The sequence below is a fragment of the Cryptococcus neoformans genome, chromosome 7 (genome assembly GCF_000149385.1).
Source record: "Cryptococcus neoformans var. neoformans B-3501A chromosome 7, whole genome shotgun sequence".
NCBI lineage: Eukaryota > Fungi > Basidiomycota > Tremellomycetes > Tremellales > Cryptococcaceae > Cryptococcus > Cryptococcus deneoformans.
In genome coordinates, this window is record NC_009183.1 from 1,287,021 (window position 1) to 1,305,245 (window position 18,225).

An 18,225-nucleotide genomic window follows, 5' to 3' on the forward strand; every position below is an offset into this window, starting at 1 on the left:
GCAAGATGCAGATGCTCACAAAGGTCAGTCATACAGCTGGGATCCTGGATTAGATCGGAGCTCATATTTGCATAGTTTGAAAGCAAATCCCCAAGAGTTAAGGGCATCGCCTTCCGTACGTCTGAAGAAGCATAGAGGAGCACGGAGCATGGTCCCGCGCTGACATCTCGTGTAGACCCAAAGCAGCCCTTGCTTGCGGCGTCCTTGCATAATGGAACAATCCAACTATGGAACTACCAGATGGGCACTTTAGTGGACCGATATGATGAGCATGATGGTAAGTGACTCCTCATAGGAGAATTCAATGGCAGTACTAACATATGTTAGGTCCTGTTCGAGGTATCTGTTTTCACCCCACTCAACCCATCTTCTGTTCCGGTGGTGATGATTACAAGATCAAGGTGTGGAACTACAAACAAAGAAAATGCCTTTTTACTCTGACTGGCCGTGAGTGACTCGAACAGCTTTATGAATGTGACATTGACGAGTGGCAGATCTCGACTATGTCCGAACTGTTTTCTTCCATCGGGAATACCCCTGGATTATCTCTGCATCCGACGACCAGACTATCAGAATCTGGAACTGGCAATCAAGGACTTGTATTGCCATCCTCACCGGCCACAACCACTACATCATGTGCGCACAATTTCACCCGTGGGACGACCTCGTCATCTCCGCCTCTATGGACCTTACCGTTCGTGTATGGGACATCTCCGGTCTCCGCAAGAAAAACCAAGCTTCTCAAGCTCCCATGTCTGCCGAAGAACAAATCGCTCGTGCCAGCCAGGGTCAAGCTGATTTGTTTGGCAACACCGATGCTGTAGTCAAGTATGTCCTCGAAGGTCACGACCGAGGTGTCAACTGGGCTTCCTTCCATCCTACCCTTCCCCTCATCGTCTCTTGTGGTGATGACCGCCAAGTCAAGCTTTGGCGTATGTCCGAAACCAAAGCCTGGGAAGTGGACAGCTGCAGAGGTCACTTCAACAACGTCTCCATGACTATGTTCCACCCCAAGCACGAGTTGATTTTGAGTGCGAGTGAGGACAAGACTATCAGGGCTTGGGACATGACCAAGAGAACAGCCGTCCAGACCTTTAGGCGGGAACACGATAGGTTTTGGGTGTTAACTGCCCACCCTGAGCTCAACTTGTTTGCTGCTGGCCACGACAACGGTCTGATAGTCTTTAAGCTTGAACGAGAGCGTCCCCCCTTCTCCTTGTCTGGTAATCAACTTTTCTACATCAAAGACAAGGTTGTCCGCATGGCCGACATATCTAGCGGTAACAGCCAAGGCATCTGCTCCGTCCGCAAGTTTGGCTCCCAATACATTCCTCCTCGAACCCTCAGCTACAACCCCGCTGAACGAGCTGTTATCGTGACATCTCCTTCTGATAACGGTATCTATGAACTTATCACTCTGCCCAAGTCTACTGCGCCTACTGCTCAGGATGGCAGGGATGTGCCTTCAGACGGTAAGAAGGGTACAGGGTTCTGTGCGCTCTTCGTGGCAAGGAACAGGTTCGCAGTCCTCGACAAGGGTGCCCAGAACATCGAAATTAAGGATCTTTCCAACTCTATCACCAAGACTATCAAGTGCCCTGTCCAGACGTCCGAGATATTTTACGGCGGTACGGCGTCCATTTTGCTCGCCACTCCTTCTTCTGTAGTCCTTTTCGACATTCAGCAGCAAAAGATTGTTGCCGAAATCAATACCCCTCCCGTTAAGTATGTTGTATGGAGCACCGATGGTAACATGGTCGCCCTCTTGAGCAAGCACACAATCACCATTGCCAACAAGTCTCTTTCTCAAAGCGCTCTCATCCACGAGACGATTCGAATCAAGTCTGCCGCTTGGGACGACAGCGGTGTGCTCATATACACCACTTTGAACCACATCAAGTACGCTCTTTCTCAAGGTGATAACGGGATCATCAAAACTCTTGAACAGCCTGTGTACCTCACTCGAGTCAAGGGTTCTGTCGTTCACTGTCTCGACCGTTCCGCCAAGCCGCAGGCTATTAACATTGACCCTGCTGAGTACCGATTCAAGCTTGCTCTCAACCGCAAGAACTATGATGAAGTCTTGCATATCATTCGAAATAGCAATCTTGTTGGTCAGAGTATCATTGGTTATCTTCAGAAGAAGGGATACCCCGAGATCGCTCTCCACTTTGTGCAAGATGAGCAGACTAGGTTCGATCTTGCTATTGAGTGTGGTAACTTGGCGGTTGCGTTGGAGATGGCTAGGGCTGTTGACAGGCATGACGTTTGGGAGAGGTTGGGTGCCGCTGCGTTGCAGCAAGGTAATCATCAAGTGAGTGTTGGTTTTACGTTACATGTCGCGCCTTACTAATACATTACAGATTGTCGAGACCGCGTATCAGAAGACTAGAAACTTCGACAAGCTCTCCTTCCTCTATTTGATCACCGGCAACACCCAGAAGCTTAATATGATGCAAGTCATCGCTGGCAAACGAGGCGACAATATGTCTAGGTTCCAAAACTCTTTGTACCTCGGTGACGTTCGATCTCGTGTCGTTGTGCTTCGCGAAACTGGCCAGTACCCCCTCGCTTACTACACTGCCAAAACCAACGGCCTTGACGACCTTGCCTTGGAGATTCTTGATGAAGCTGGCTTGACCGAGGATGACCTGCCTCCTCCCCCTCAGAACTCTGGTCACTCTTCCCTCGCCCCCCCTCCCATCATCTTCTCTCAATCCGACTCCAACTGGCCTCTCAAGGACCTTGGTGAGAGCTTCTTTGACCGAGCACTTGCTAACGGTGGTGTCGACGCTTTGATCGGCGGTGAAGAAAGTGGAGAACAACTGGATGCTTGGGCGGCGGATGTTCCTGTTGAGGAAGACGAAGGAGAGGAGCAAGCTGCTGATGAGGATGAAGGATGGGATCTTGACGCCAACGTCGAAGTGCCTGATGTCGAAGAGGAAGAGTTTGACGGTGAAGACGTTTTGGCTGAGGCGGATTTGAGTCAGGGTGTCGAGCCTGGTGCGAGCGAGGATGAGATTTGGCAAAATAACTCTGCATTGGCTATCGACCATGCAGCCGCCGGTGCTTTCGAATCTGCCATGCTTGTGAGTGGATGGACTGATCTGCTTTCATGACGATGAAATAGTGAGCTAATGATTTATTTTTACTTAGTTGCTCAATAAGCAAGTCGGCGTTGTCAACTTTGAACCTCTTAAGCCTTTGTTCCTCCAAGCCTACCAACACTCTCACGTTTACGTCCCTGCCAACGCTTCCCTCCCTCCTCTTCGACTCAATGTTCGCCGAAATCCCGAAACCGCCGAACTTCGCGACGCCCTGCCTGCCGTTCCTCTCAACTATAGCGAGCTGAAGGCAACCGAGGTGGCCGATGCCAACAAGTACTTTGCTAGGGGTAAATTTGTTGAGGCGCTTGCAACGTTCAAAAATGTATTGTCAAAACTTTTGTTGGTAGTTGTTGAATCCGAGGAAGATGCTGAGGAGGTGAGTTTACCCTTGGGTGATGACTCCTGCACGCGATGTACTAACGTCACGGACAACAGATAAAGGAGCTTGTCACCTCTTGTCGAGAATACATCATTGGCCTCACTATGGAAGTTGAACGACGACGAATTGCCGTCCAAGATCCCGAAAACGTCGTTCGAAACCTTGAGCTCGCCGCTTACTTTACTCACTGCGAACTTGCTACTCAACATATCCAATTAGCATTGCGTAGTGCGATGAAGGTGTTCTCTGATGCGGGTAACACCGCCACCGCTGCTGTGTTTGCTAGGAGGTTGATCGAGACACAGCCTGGTCAGGCTGTCATTACTCAAGTAGGTCTAGCATTGGTTTTGAAGTGTTATATAACGGAATAGTACATTGACATTGTCTCATCAGGCCCGTGCTGTCATCTCCCGAGGCCAGCGTAACCCTCGAGACGTTCACGAAATCGCCTACGACCAAAACGCATCATTCAATATTTGCGCTGCTACCCATACTCCCATTTACGAGGGCTCACCATATGAAGAAAGCGCGTACTCTGGCGCCAAGTACTTGCCAGAGTACAAGGGTACAGTCTGCGTGGTTGATGGATTGAGCCAAGTCGGTTTGGCTGGAAGCGGGTTGAGAAACATGGTTTAAGATGGGTTTTCGTTTTGTTTTTGTAAGGACTATACATGGGAGAGTAGTAGTGGAAGAGAAAAAGCGGTGGTTGGTTCAGAATCAAAATTGTCTAGATATGATATGGCTTGCATGGAATTTTATGGCTTGGACAATCATCACGTTGAATCGGGGACCTCGAACAAAAGATATACATGATGTGGCTTGCAATAGCAACGAGCGCACTTTTCTCTTCGGTATCGAATAATTGCTACAGAAATATCAACCTTTGACGAAGACCTGCCCATTCAAATTCAGCAATGAAAGAAATTCAAGCAGTCTTTTTTGGGTCTGGCTTTGGCACCAGATGAGTATAAAATTGTCTGCCCCAAAACCAATTCTTCAACCCAATAAAATCAAGGATCGCTGCAGCCCAATCAAAAAGCGCACCATAACTGCCCGCTCTGATAAATCCAGGAGGGTTTACCTTGTCAATGATTTTTGCGATATCTTGCCCAGCCTTGTCGGCTTTCATGATGATCCTCTCGGCTTTTTGAGAGTCTTTTGTCATGTTGTCGGCGATCATTGAGAAGTTGGGGTAATAAGGCGTGGGGTTTGGGGATTTGCTGTCAAAGATCTTTTGGTTAAAGTACATATCCGTGTTGACGGTCCCTATATGAGCGCCAGAATGAATCAATCAGTGTACTGTTCGTCGTAGAAGATTTCCTAATTACGGAAAGTTTGATTCGCTCACCGATATGGCAATTGATGACCTGCACACCCAAGGGCATCATCTCCGACCTCAAAACCTCTGTCATGCACTCCAAAGCCGCTTTACTCATACTATACCCACCCTTCCAAGTAAAACCGGCCTTGGATAGACTACCCATGTTGACGATGACGCTTTGGCGAACTTGATTTGTACCGGGGACAGGCTCGTTGGCGGCTTTGACAAGGAGAGGGGCAAAGCCTTGGATAAGAGCAAGAGGGCCTATGGTGTTGGTTTCAAGGACCTCCCGGAGAGCCGGGAGGGAAGTGTCAAGGAGGGGGCAAAGGGTATCAATACCTGCCTAATTTGTTGAGAAGAGGAGATGTGTGAAAAGGGAATGAGCGACCCGGTAATTTTAAGGACTTTCGTGACAGCCCAGACAACCCACAGTGTTAACGAGGACATCAAGGCGGCCACCCGTTCTCTCGGAAACGGACTTTACTACTTGCGCAATGTTTTGTTCGTCGGTGACATCGAGGACCATCGGCTTTTCACGATGGCATGTCATCAGCCAAGAAAGCTATCGCCGCGAAGAAACTAGCCAGAAACTCGCCTCGCACTTATCTTGGAGGTGCCCCAAACTTTCAGAGGTCTTTGCTGAAGCGAATACAAGGTATCCTTTGCTTGCCAAAGCAGCTGTTATCTGGGCTGCTATGCCTCTAGGTGAAGCGCAGCCCGTTACGAACGCAGATCGCTGACTGACTGACATGACAGAGTGATAAAGTTGCTTGTTGGGAAGAAGGAAGTCTCTGCCGGGTAGTCAAAATGCGATTTTCAAGTTCCGTTTTCTTGCATCTTATATACATTATTTATTGCCATCATCGAGAACTTGAAATTGTCTGTATATGACGTGCGGAAAAAAATATACATACTGCATGCACCATAACAAAAGACCATCACAACCACCGACTCCACTTTGCCCGTCCTCGTACCACCATCGATCGACCTTCTTTTGTGATGGGTCAATGGAGACACGTCATAACTTTCTGAAACGAACCTCGATCGCCGTTGTTACCTCCACCGGTTATTATTAATTAACCTTAATAAGAGCGGGGAGAGTGGAGAACCGACGGTCATAGAGCGAGTCCTTCAGTCTTCTTCTATAGTCTGTCTATAGTCGTTGTACGGTAAATATTCCCAGCCAATATTTCAATATCACCCATGAGTTTCCCTAGGCAAATATCCACCCTCGTTGTCGGAGGTGGTCCGGCAGGCATCGTCTCGCTCAAGTATACTGTCGAGTATGGTGAAGCGTGGTCCGAGGGGGAGGAGCCGTTGCTCATAGACATGGAGTCTGAGATTGGGGGAACTTTCAGGTATACCTTTATTTTTGTGGGAGGCTTCAACTGATGGGATCTTTGTCTAATGCAGATGGAGAGGCTACCAAAATGCTGAGCTGGTAAGCTCAAAGCAACTAACTTGTTTCTCCGACTTCCGATACCCTCTGGACTCTCCTGATCACCCTTCGTTGCCTAACTTTGTGGACTATCTCAACTGTTACATCGACCATTTTGATTTGAGGCATATGATCCGTACATCCATCAAGCTTGTCTCCCTCGAATATGCTTCATCAGATAGTAAAGATTTCTATAAACATCGGGCCACTATCCAGCCACTCAATGATAACGGGCTTCCCCAAGGTGATCCCCTCATCGTCCTTGCCAAAAGGGTGATTATTACCACCGGTCTACACGTCACTCCCAACATCCCCCTTATTCCTGGGCTCAACTCGACCCCTTGTATCCCTGAACCACCAAAATGGATCCATTCTTCTGCCTACAAGTCTCGGAACCAGTTGAAGGACAAGAAAGTGCTCGTGTTGGGATGTGGGGAGACAGGGATGGATGTAGGGTACGAAGCAATTATGGCACCTGCAAAGAAGGTATGGTTAGGTGTCCGAACTGGGTTCTTGTCCTTTCCTAAGGTACTCAACAATTTTCGCGTATTGGGAACTACATTTGATGGAAAACTTCCCATTGATGGTCTTATAACAAACGCGAGTCCTCCCATCTTTTCCAAGAGACCTACATACAGTATACTGACCTTACAACGATAGCTCTTTGAGACTGCCTATGTTCATCCCTGGGTGGCAGCATCGCATATCAGATGGTTCATTTCCGATCTAGTCATTAAGCGTCTTCTTTGGGTACTCACAGGTACTATGGCCGGGTGTAACCAATGGGCTGGAGAGCTGCCCCCTGAAAGACAAGGACGCGCATACGTTTTCCTCAATAAATCCGCGAAAGCGATGCAATTTATCAATCGACCGTTTTACTCCCTTTCTCCTATCCATCGCTGGATCGCGCACTATATTGACCCTCCTCCACCGCCTGGTGATCCCAAAATTGACATCGTCCCCTTCCCACAAGGGTTTGACTCTGAAGGAAGAGCGGTCTTTCCGGCCCCTCCGGAACATAGAAGAAAAGAGACTGCGTGGAAAGACGAGTGTAAACCTGATTTGGTCGTGTTGTGTACTGGATATAGACAGGATTGGAGTTGGTTGGGTGAAGGCTACCCGCGAGGTCCCGAGGATTGCGAAATCAGAGGGATCACCAGTACGAAAGATCTAAGTATTGCGTTTATCGGATTTGTTAGGCCTGGTGTCGGTGAGTCATAATCCGTCCTCTTTCAAACGTTGGGCCAAAAAAAGCCAGACACTTACCAGATGCAACGATGCAGGTGCTATCCCGCCCATAGCAGAGATGCAAGCCCAGCTCTTTATACTCCTCACAGAAAAACGTGTCCCAATCCCTGTTTCACCAGAGACATATCATCTCCTCCATTCGCCCACTTCGCGTATCCAATACGGCGTCGACTATTCTACCTACATGTCAACCCTAGCAAAAGACATTGGCTCCGCTCCGGGGCTGTTGAGGTTATGGTGGGATTACGGGTTGTTCGTCTTGTTTGTGTACTGGTGAAATAATTAATTTTTTTGCTTGGTAAGATGGAAGTGCTGATAGGTGAATTGCGATGATAGTTTCGGGGCAGCGTTTCCCACGTTCTACAGGCTTACAGGACCTTTCAAAATCACCAAGGCAAGGGAGATCGTAGAGACGGAGCTTTGGGATACAATCAGGAGGCGTGGCGTGATTGGAAATATATTCATGGGTGTCATCCCAATGGTGAGCAAAATTCTCGAAATTGTACTTCTTTCGGGTTTGAATAGACTAATTCAAGTTGCTAGGTATTTTACGCCTACCTCAATATAGGGGCGTATATCCTTGAGTTTGTCTGGAGGGTCGTGACTCCCATTTTTGACTTGCCTGCATCGCCTTTGGAACTCTTCCAAGAGAAATCGACCACCGTCAAATCGATCTGAGCCTTTTGAGGGTGGAGTTGATAGATGTTGGCGACATTCGTCAACTAATATCATAAAGAAGCAACAGAAGAATCAAATGAAACTGATTGAAGAATCGAAACAAAATAATGTATCACAATATTGATTAGAAGTTGCATTTGTCTCATATTGGCCTAGCTTTTGATATCTAATGATACATATAAATCAAAATGTGCACAAGCAATACAGCTCAGATCCTTATGTCCTACGACAAACGTCCCACTGTCCCTCGACCATCATTATTCTCTTGCACCTCCGGCTTTCTTACCATCTGCCGCATCGCCGCTCTTGCACGCCACTATCTTGATCTTGGATCCGGTGACCATTTCAGATCTAGATGGACAAAATATCAGCATCGACACTTTCAAATATTTGGCATGTTGAAAAAAGGGAAGAGAGGCAAGTCGGGACACTTACCCGGCGCCAACGCCTTCCATCTTAAATTGAGGATCCTTTACAACGAACGTCCACACATCGTCACATAATCTATAAGTTGAAAGATGGCCCTTGATAGTGGTCTTGTTCTTAACACCTTTTTGAAGGCATTCAGTCAGGGATTTGTCAAACTAATGGAAATCCGTTTCAGTCAATGCGCAGAACATTGAGAGACAAACACATTGAGAACGAACTTGTTGAAGCACCCGCATAGCCAGTTGGGGAGGAATATCTCCCTGCGTGATCAACTCATCAAGCGCATCCGTAAGAGCTGTCCCGATGCTATACGATTCAACAAAAATGATTAGTCCCAAGACAGTGATATGAGGGACGAGTCAGAAGGAAAACTGGACATGCCTGGATCCTCGGTAGAACTCGTAGTATGTCTGGCCAGCTGACATTATCAGATGCGCTTTTGTTATTGAGGCGGTAGAGTTGCAAGTGGGCGGTGCAGCAGCCGTTTGACGAGTGGCTGTTGTAATTGTAGAGTCGAAGCAACATAAAGTGCAGTTGCAAAATGGAGATGCTGATTAGCCGCCGCCCAACCAACCACTCTGCGTGGAGGACAGACAGTCCGAAGACGCACGAGCGGCAAGAGCAATAACAATCGCGAGCCTATTAACTGGAACTTTTGCAGATTTGTGTTAGGCGTGCTTAATACATCTTAGATTACGTCACAAGTCTCCCCCCGTATATTCGGTCATTTCCGAAACGGATTTCTTCTCACCGATCATCAGAAGAAGGCTTGGGAAGTGACCGACCGGACCGTCAAAACGGTCAATTGACATTGGAGCGAGAAGAAACGAGTAGAATTTTGCATCTTTTCATGTCTGCATTGTTAAAAGCCCGTACGAACTCCTCAAGGATCAGTATATCACCTGTTTTCAAGTCAGCACATCAACATATTACAACCAAGATGGCATTCACAACGACAGAAGCCGTCGTGACGTATCTTTTCGCTCGGCCGACATTACCACCTCTTGAACCTGGCTCTGAGGTGTACGACAAGAGTCTGGTGAAGGCAATTAAAGGACTGAATGCACATAAATATGTCAAAGCTGGTCAGTCTATCTTATTTTCTACCTGGCTTGGGTGAAGAATTCTGACAAGGCGTGTGCAGCATTACATCTTGCGAACGATGATATTAACCATTGTCACTTGATAGCTCAAGATCATGAAGGTGATCCAACCGCAGATTTATTACATGCCACTCTCCACAGACGTGAAGGTGAGACTTTCGAAACGTTTCCAGCGGGCAACGCACATGAACTGATAATAGATATTCACAAGGTGATTACTGGAACTCCAAATAGTACGTCTTTGGCCTGAAGAAGCACAACAAGAGAATTTCATCTGATTTGACCATTTCGTCACAGCTGGTACTCTCACGTGAGGTCCCATCCCCTTGTCCCAGATCCTTCAGATGCGAAAGCTTTCGTGGATGAATGTGCCAAAGCCAAACCTGGAAATGACGCCAAAATGAGGGAAAGACAATGGACCGAGTTGAAGAGGCTTGTTGAGTGGACATTGGAAAACTGTCACTGAGATGAGGGAGCAGAGGGAAGAGGTTAAGGGTAACCGAGCGCTACCTCCGGCTTGCTTGTATAACAAAACTATAAGTACTGATCCGTCCTGCCAGGCGAATGAACGTCTTTATGTAGCGCACAGGGGCTACCTGGCCATCAGTTCACATCTCTCAATAAAGGAATGTTGTGAATAAATGAGTCCCCTTCTCTATTATTGTCGGCTTTCTCATTTACAAGAGCAAGTGACAGGTCACATACTGGGTGATCTGTTTAGAACTTATTGCAGTAAGAGAAGAGCAATGTTCATCATCGCTGATTAGTCTACGAGTACTATACATGCTCTACAACCATAATAACGGACAACTACGACATATATCTAGGTAAAACAACTCCGAGGAAAATTATTGAAAATGTGGGGAAATAACTTTTGATATTCAAACTACACCGCTTAAAGGGCATACCTAAACGACAAATTCTCGACATCGGTCCTATCCGAAAAGTCCCCTTGATCATTCTCCGCTCCTTCCCCCATCTCCGCTTGTAACCTATCCCTCCTCTTATTCTCATACACATAATAATACCTCAGACTAAACCCCATGGGGATTGTAGCTGCAAAACAGACCATACAAGCGAGCATCCCACTACGGTATGGTGGGGATTCGGTCGATTTCCAGAAGAATTGACCAGCGACGTTGCCGAGGGCGTAGGCGATGAAGACCATGGCACCGACGACGACTCGTTTGGTGTATCCGACGACATTGGCGCCTGGGGCAGCGAAGCAGATACCGAGGGAAGCGACATATGACCCGAGGATGTAGTAACCGAACACTATGAAAGTATGAATGTATCAACTTACGAACTTTGTGACGGCAAGAGAAGTGGAGGAAGTGGCTTACAAAGAGCACCGCTGTTACGCGTCTTATACTGGATGATAACACCGACCAAACTCGGGAGCATGTACGCCGTGAGGACGTAGAGCCGGGCGTTGGGGACTTTTCGAGCGATGATAGCGCCAGAGAGGGGGAAGACGACCTGCATGGCAGCTTGGGGAAGACCCATAAGGATGGTCTGGAAAGAGGTGTATCCGTATGATTGAAGCTATACCCAATGATTAGAATCGATATGGAAAGAGGAACAGGAAGAGATGCCCACGATCAAATGAAGGAAATTGCCAATACCGCCGTTAGGTAAACTAAGAGACATGACGATGAAAAAATAAGACCATCCTTGTGGGCAAATCCAAGGACAGAGTGCTTCCTTGACTTGGTACCACTTGATTATCTTGCTGCCCAAGGATGATCTGTTAGTTCGTACACGCTCTAACGCTACGCGTTTCTCGTGGGCGTTAAGGACCTTGCATGTTTGGGGATTTTCAGGGCAGAGAAAGAGAAAGACGGTTCCAAAAATGACGGTGATGCCCCCACTATACTCCAAAAGTTAGTCTTGTATCACTACGTGATGTATGGGGGACGGGAACGTACTTGAAGATGAAGATCCAAGCCCAGTTGGGAACACTGTCTACATGGATGTGTCCCATCCCATAGCTAACCAAAGCACCAATAAAAGATCCTAATCCATTACAGCAGTACCACAAACCAACTCGTAAAGGCTGTTCCTCGCGTTTGTAAAATCGACTGATGAGAAGGACGAAACCGGGCGTAACGAGGGCTTCGGAGCAGCCTAACAGAGTGCGGATTGCAGCGGCTCCCCCGAAAGAACGAGGGGCAGCCAAGCACATCAGGAGACCACCCCATATGACGATTGATGTTCCCATGATTTTGGAAAGAGGAAGACGTTGCAGGATGTATCTGTACATGTGTCAGCAACACAAAGTGAAATGGGATTAAGGAAGTGACTTACGATCCAGGGAATTCAAAGAACAAGTAACCAAGGAAGAAACAACTTCCTAACCAAGAATATTGGGTGCCCACGAGGTGGAGATCTGTGCGAAAAGAAAAAACGGCAGCATAACTCATAGCGCTTCGGTCAATGTATTGTAAGGTGTAGGCAATCATGGTGAGAGGCAATAATAACTACAAAGATTTTTATCAGCCATGCCATCTAGCGATAAGGACCAAATAGCTCACACAGTCCAACTTTCGAAGCACTCTTCTATTGTCCTCGGACTTGACATCGATGATAGGCAAGTCCTCAAAAGAGATCCCTTCACCCTTTCCCAAGTCGTCAAGCACATGAGAACGCGCCGATTCTACTCTCTCTAAACTCTCAATCTTCTCCTGTCCCTCGAGGTCTGGTACAGCCATCTCTTGGGATCCCATAGAGTATGCCTTGTCTTCAGTTATTGACGCGCCCATGGTGGATCAGACTCTGGTTTGCTTGTGCTGGGAAAGCGACAAGTTTGAATGGGGGAAGGCGCAATCTATATAAACATGACTCTTGGGGATAAGGCGTATCAGCTGATAAGTAATTAATTCGATTTGGCGACGGCGGAATAGGGCCGGGGGGGGGGAGGGGGAACAAGGAGAGGAGTGAGAGAATTGCAGGGTAAATGGTTGGGAGTCTGGACAAGAAGCCGAGCTGAGTAGCCGAGGTGGATGCTAATTAAGGCTTCTTAGTTACACACGATAAGCACAACAGAGATAGGCCCAAATCCTGGACCAGACGTAGTTTGTTGCTTCTAAAACGGCCCAAAAAAGCAGAATTTGGGCCGGATATCTCTCGGTAACCAGTACCTCTGCCAGTCTTTGGCCTGATTCCGGTGTTTATCGCTAGCAGTTGTTTCCACGAATCTAACAGATGTCCAATATCAGCCTCAGAAGACGTCCGAATACCAGTCTCTGGTCTCAGATACGCGTATCGGTGATCCATATCGGACGTTCAAAGCCGAGAGATATGACCTTATTTTGACACTTTGCGTTCGGTATCTGTCAAGAAGAACAGCCTCAGCTGTTGACCGCTGACAAGACGAGATAGGACATCGGTGTCTTCTCGGGCATATTCTTACTTGGAAGACCGATCCGATTTTCATTCGTTGCCCTGGTGGACATCATTGGGACTTGATTGCTATTTGCGGTATATGATGGTCCTCCTAATCTTCTTCCTTTCGCCTCCCACTCCATAAGCTCACACATCCAAACTCGAGCTACTATACTAACAACCATGCCCATTATTAACTTTCCCCCTACGACAGACATCGGTCCCAATGACATGACTGGCGACCAGCTCGCCCTTCCTATTTTTGAGAGAGTATCCACCATCACAAAGCATGGGAAAATCACTGGCGGACGTGTGAAGAATGGTTGCCAGGTTTTTCTCAGTAAGTCTTAATATAGATCTTCTTAATCCTTAGGTTTCAGATGTTGATCACTCGTGCAGACGTACCTTATGGCATCGATGTCCCTCGATGGACCGACCCCCAATCCTTACCTGAAGGCTACAAATACGCTGAAGAGCCATTTACAGTCGATGGCAAGTACTGTGCCCAGCCAGAACGAACCTACCACCAGACCAACTCTATCCGCGACCGCCTAGGTCTTGGCAAGCCCACAGAGAATCCCTTCTTCGCAGACATCTACATCCCATCGGATTATCCCCTCTCGTCCCCCGGCGAAAGACCCCTTTTGCCTGTGAGAGTCTTCATCCATGGTGGTTTCTTGCAGTACGGCAGCACTTCTGGACAGAATTACAATCAGCAATTCTTTGCTGCTGAGCACTACAACGAAGTTCGAGTCCTCCTTGGGCACCGAGTTTCCATCTTGGGTTTCTTGGGATGCGAAAAACCCAAAATTTCTGGTAACTTTGGTTTCAAAGACTGCTGGCTTGGCCTTGAGTGGGTCAAGGAAAATGTTGTTTCCTTTGGTGGTGATCCCAACCAGATCCACCTTAGTGGGCTGAGCGGCGGTGGGCATGTTGTCCACCAACTTGTCCACCAAGCCGCTAGACTCGCACCCAAACCTGCGCCTTTTATCACCGCCCACCTCCAATCTAACGCGATCCTCGCCGACCCACTCACCCCTACCGCGCGTAACGCCCAGTTCACCGCGTTCTGCGAAAGCGTCGGTATCGACCCTTCTATCCCAAACGTCCTTGAAGGACTCCGCGACACTAGCAAATTCTCGACAGATAGGATTATCAAGGCAGTTCAGGATATGGGTGAGCTGTGTACCTTTCGTGGCATAGTGGGCGATGATGGATGGGTAAGAGCGGATGAGATGGAGTTCCAGAAAAATGGAGGTTTGGCAAAGGGCTTGAGGGAAGCTGGTGTTCAGTGTATTGTCGTCGGGGACGTAAGGGATGAAGTAAGTCAGCAGTCAACCCTTTGGTTGCTTTCTCAAAGTGCGCAGCAGTACTGATTAATCTTTCTTGATTTTTTTTTTTTTTCAGGACTTTTTCTATCGCGGAGTACATCCCTGCAAGAAATACGATGATTTGGTGCCCAATATCGCTAGATATTATCCTTACGATCAGTCCCAAAAATTCCTGAACTCTTACTATCCCATCCCCATGGACTCTTCTCCGACCGAACTCGACGATCGATTAGGTCGTGTAAATCAATTTTCTTTTTGTTCATCACCTATCCAAACCCAGACTGACTCCTGATTTTCGTTTAATAGATTCTCGCGGACGGTCAGGTTCACCTCCCCGTTCGGCTTCTCGCCAAAGACCTCGCAGCATATTCTTTCCCCGCCGTCCGGTACGCTATTGAGTCTGTCCCTGTCGCTTACGGTACAAATGGCAAAGCATCCCATGGTACCGATCTGGCAGTTCACCAGTTGCGTTTGTCGATGCTGACCCCGGAAGAGACGTCTGCGGTTCTCAAATTTAACAAGATTCTTTGGGATGAGGTCGCGGAGGCGGTTAAGGGTGATAGGAATTTTAAGCAGAAGGAGGAGGAGGAGATGTTGGTGCTTAGTAAAGATGGGACGACGATGTGGAAAGCTGATTGGAGGTGGCCCCAGTTGAGGGAAGCGGAGAAGGTGTTTAGGCCTTAGTTTCTGCTATTCTCAGATTCGTTGTTATGGTTATCTTCGTTGTAGTCGGTTTGAATTATGAATAAATATTTCCAAGGATAATTTATCACTGCCAGATCAATAACCCAAGGATATATTCATACAACCATGTGCTATGCTTTACACAAGACAACTTTCTGAATAGTAGAAGAAGAAAATTCTCAAATACAACGTCAAAATCCCCCATTATCCGGCATAGCTCCAAAATGCCCCGTTTCATACGACATTCTCGCGGTTTGTGGATGCGGAGGCATATGAACTTGCTGAGGTTGTTCCTGACCAGTCTCCCCCTCATTCAGCCACTCTATGCCCGATCCCTCCATCCACGGGAAATCAGCCATCAAGAAATCCAGCTCATTACCCAAAGCGTTGGTCAACGCTGTATTAAGCGACGTCGTGCCGGAACTCATGTTTTGCAGTATGGGATCAATGGCCGTCTGGCCATTAGCAACTGGCTTGGGCATACCGCTGCCCGAGGAGAAGGATGAAGAGGATCCGGGGTTCTGGGAGGGAGGTCGAGGAAGGTATTGGTTGAGCCGTCGAAGGTAGTATGCGTGAAGAGCGGGGGAGTCATGTGGATAGGCGGAAGCTCCTTCAAGGGCGTCGGCAGTTTTACGTATAAGACGACGACAATGTTCGATCTCGACGGTTTCGAATTTATAAGGGTGTTGGCCGCGACACAGCTGATGCTGGGTGAGCGACCGCTATTAATGATATAACCATCTTCAACTTACAGTAGACAAAAGTGTAGCCGCATACAGAGCAAAATGCAAGAATGTATCCGATGCAAAGGTCAATTGTTGTCTATCAAGCCCTTCAAACCGTACCAATACTGTCGTAGCCGCGTTCAAACAATGGTGGAAAGCGGGTATTGAGCTAGGGGCACCGAAGTCGAGCTGGTCTTCGGGTGGCAATCGGAGTGTCTGATTCACAATGAGAAGGTTGAGATTGAGACGTAAAGCAGACGTCCATATACGAGGCTTGTTGACGTGGCTCGATGTTCCGCCCACTGCAGCGTCCCTCAGCTATGATTACAAATCGGTCAAATTGTGACTCGCCATCAATGATATCCCTAATCCAAGCTTCAGAAGTGACATCCCAGTCTTGATTCATTGTCTTTGTCAAAATAGACAGCGATAGAGCACTTCTGTATGTCGTTTCATCAGGCCCTGACCCAACTAGCAAATCACGATAATGCAAGTATTTGCGTCGCAATTCCGTTGAACAGACTAATTGCGAGTCTCGAAGGAGAGTTTCAGGACGGCTTCGTTTAAGCCAGTGATGGCTGCTGAATGTTAGCGATTATCTCACTGATCTATATTAAAGCTCACGCCGTAGCCACGAGAGGATCATTTTGCAGTATCAACATCGGTTGTCGGAACTGCATGTTAAAGATGGAGTTGACAAAGAACAAACACAACCAAACTCGTTGCCTTGATCTCAGACATTGCAATTCTTTATCGGTCATCCGATCACTTTCAGACTTGGGTGGAATTCTACCCAAGTTAAGCTCCTTACCCATCAGAATGGCCTGTAAATTGTCAGCCAAGAATTGCAGATAGCAAAGGTGACCCACCCTGCTGACATAATATCCAGCTTTATCATCATCTGGCTCTTTATGCAGAGACAGAATGACCATCGCCCGCACGGTATTGATATCCGCGACGGCCTCTGCGAATGACCAAGTTAGGTGGTCTCTAGCGAGAACAAGTATTTGTTGATGCACTGATTGAGCTGATTCTGGCGATACTGCTTGGCCACTGAGGGATACAGAAGAAAGATAGCGAGACATGATGCAGACTAAGCTGTGTTAGCATGGTCTTGTCCGATGTAAAGACTGACTCACGAATCGCAGTATACAAGAAAGGGGACGACTCTCTGACATAGCTGTGCGTGTGAAAGCTAGGGTCTAACATAGGGAGGGACGTGTTCACGTGCGTCAAGTACCTAAGCAGGGTCAACCCGGGTTACAGACTCAGAAAGACCAACTTACAGATGAAACAAAGCTCTCCCCTCCTCCTCTGTCACAAATCCAGCCCTTATAGGATCATCCACAAGGTCTGACCCTTTTTGAACAGCGACCCTTAACCTTTTTCTTGAGCTCTCGCCATCCGCCTCTTCATCCAACAGCTCGTCTCGAGATTCCTCCTCATCCACAGAAGCATCATCATCCGGCTCGTCAGCTAGCATGTGCCGTAAAGACATCTGATGACCATGTCGGTGATACGCTTCAAGGTCACTCTCATGCCACCCTGACTGTTTCCTGGGACCGGTCGGCTCAGCTAGCTCGGTCGATATAAAAGGGAATCGTGGGTCGCCAAAGGAATGTGATGAATTTTGAGGTGGTGTCCGTTCTCTTTTCGATATGTATTCTCCGCGGGATGATCCTTCTCCATTGGATCCTTGATCTATCAAACCGCCGTTCAGCAATGCCACCCTAATTTTTATCAGTTTTACGTCCGTTGATAACGAGGTGCGACTCACGGATGCTTGCGTTTTCTCCCACGATTATGCTTCTGAAATTCACAGGTCAGACTCATACGCTCACATCTTGAGCATGGATAGAGATGATTTGGGTCATCTGGTCGTGGATTGCATCGGATCTTGATAAGACGAGTTAGCTCGGCGTATTGACCGACGACAAGCACACACACCTTGTGGCGGCGACATTCTGTACACGCTTCTCTGCCTCTCTCAACCTTGGAAGATTTGCGCTTTATTTCTGGACTGCCTCCTTCTGACTGCATCGCGGCGAGATGGTGTGAGAAAAGAAAAGAACAACAAAGATGAGGGACGAATCAGAACGTTATCGAAGGTTCGCGTATGCACTTCCCGCGCCTGGCGGGAAGGCCAGATCCCGATTGCAAGTGAAACACACCGTGGGACCGACCAAGAAAAGGCATAATCTTTAAGACGTTTCTATGTTGAGATGCACGTTTTTTACCTCATTCCAAGGGCCAGCTGGGCATAAGAGATGCATGGCCTTTAATGCATGCATGACGTCTCATTTCACGCGACAACCCCTTATCTGGCTCGGTACAAGTCTTACGCATGTCGGATATGCTGATCGGCAACTTAAAAGCTCGGAATCGCCGAACATTGCTT

General features: G+C 47.8%; 7 protein-coding genes across 7 annotated transcripts; 3 read left to right on the plus strand and 4 right to left on the minus strand.

Annotated features, from left to right (window-relative positions):
* Positions 1-5: 5 nt before the first annotated feature.
* Positions 6-4,122, plus strand: CNBG4300 (hypothetical protein; the record flags this gene model as incomplete). Its single annotated transcript, XM_769037.1, has 9 exons — positions 6-23; positions 76-115; positions 176-277; positions 328-447; positions 495-2,314; positions 2,364-3,089; positions 3,157-3,483; positions 3,543-3,815; positions 3,880-4,122. The coding sequence occupies 9 exons, from the start codon at positions 6-8 to the stop codon at positions 4,120-4,122; spliced, it is 3,669 nt and encodes a 1,222-aa protein (XP_774130.1).
* Positions 4,123-4,411: 289 nt separating this feature from the next.
* CNBG4310 (hypothetical protein) lies at positions 4,412-5,558 on the minus strand (the record flags this gene model as incomplete). Its single annotated transcript, XM_769038.1, has 4 exons — positions 4,412-4,752; positions 4,835-5,150; positions 5,238-5,336; positions 5,388-5,558. 4 exons carry the CDS (start codon positions 5,556-5,558, stop codon positions 4,412-4,414), a joined length of 927 nt encoding a protein of 308 aa, XP_774131.1.
* A 452-nt stretch (positions 5,559-6,010) lies between these two features.
* CNBG4320 (hypothetical protein) lies at positions 6,011-8,171 on the plus strand (the record flags this gene model as incomplete). Its single annotated transcript, XM_769039.1, has 6 exons — positions 6,011-6,165; positions 6,221-6,773; positions 6,906-7,455; positions 7,529-7,766; positions 7,830-7,974; positions 8,037-8,171. 6 exons carry the CDS (start codon positions 6,011-6,013, stop codon positions 8,169-8,171), a joined length of 1,776 nt encoding a protein of 591 aa, XP_774132.1.
* Positions 8,172-8,428: 257 nt separating this feature from the next.
* CNBG4330 (hypothetical protein) lies at positions 8,429-9,025 on the minus strand (the record flags this gene model as incomplete). The annotated part of the gene is made up of 4 exons (XM_769040.1): positions 8,429-8,522; positions 8,607-8,755; positions 8,819-8,906; positions 8,973-9,025. The coding sequence occupies 4 exons, from the start codon at positions 9,023-9,025 to the stop codon at positions 8,429-8,431; spliced, it is 384 nt and encodes a 127-aa protein (XP_774133.1).
* Positions 9,026-10,598: 1,573 nt separating this feature from the next.
* On the minus strand, positions 10,599-12,465 carry CNBG4340 (hypothetical protein; the record flags this gene model as incomplete). Its single annotated transcript, XM_769041.1, has 6 exons — positions 10,599-10,978; positions 11,047-11,248; positions 11,303-11,573; positions 11,632-11,958; positions 12,011-12,183; positions 12,238-12,465. The coding sequence occupies 6 exons, from the start codon at positions 12,463-12,465 to the stop codon at positions 10,599-10,601; spliced, it is 1,581 nt and encodes a 526-aa protein (XP_774134.1).
* An 805-nt stretch (positions 12,466-13,270) lies between these two features.
* On the plus strand, positions 13,271-15,102 carry CNBG4350 (hypothetical protein; the record flags this gene model as incomplete). Its single annotated transcript, XM_769042.1, has 4 exons — positions 13,271-13,427; positions 13,487-14,409; positions 14,495-14,656; positions 14,725-15,102. The coding sequence occupies 4 exons, from the start codon at positions 13,271-13,273 to the stop codon at positions 15,100-15,102; spliced, it is 1,620 nt and encodes a 539-aa protein (XP_774135.1).
* A 191-nt stretch (positions 15,103-15,293) lies between these two features.
* On the minus strand, positions 15,294-17,867 carry CNBG4360 (hypothetical protein; the record flags this gene model as incomplete). Its single annotated transcript, XM_769043.1, has 9 exons — positions 15,294-15,803; positions 15,855-16,129; positions 16,179-16,405; positions 16,452-16,651; positions 16,697-16,920; positions 16,967-17,067; positions 17,114-17,557; positions 17,605-17,723; positions 17,775-17,867. 9 exons carry the CDS (start codon positions 17,865-17,867, stop codon positions 15,294-15,296), a joined length of 2,193 nt encoding a protein of 730 aa, XP_774136.1.
* Between the last annotated feature and the right edge of the window lie 358 nt (positions 17,868-18,225).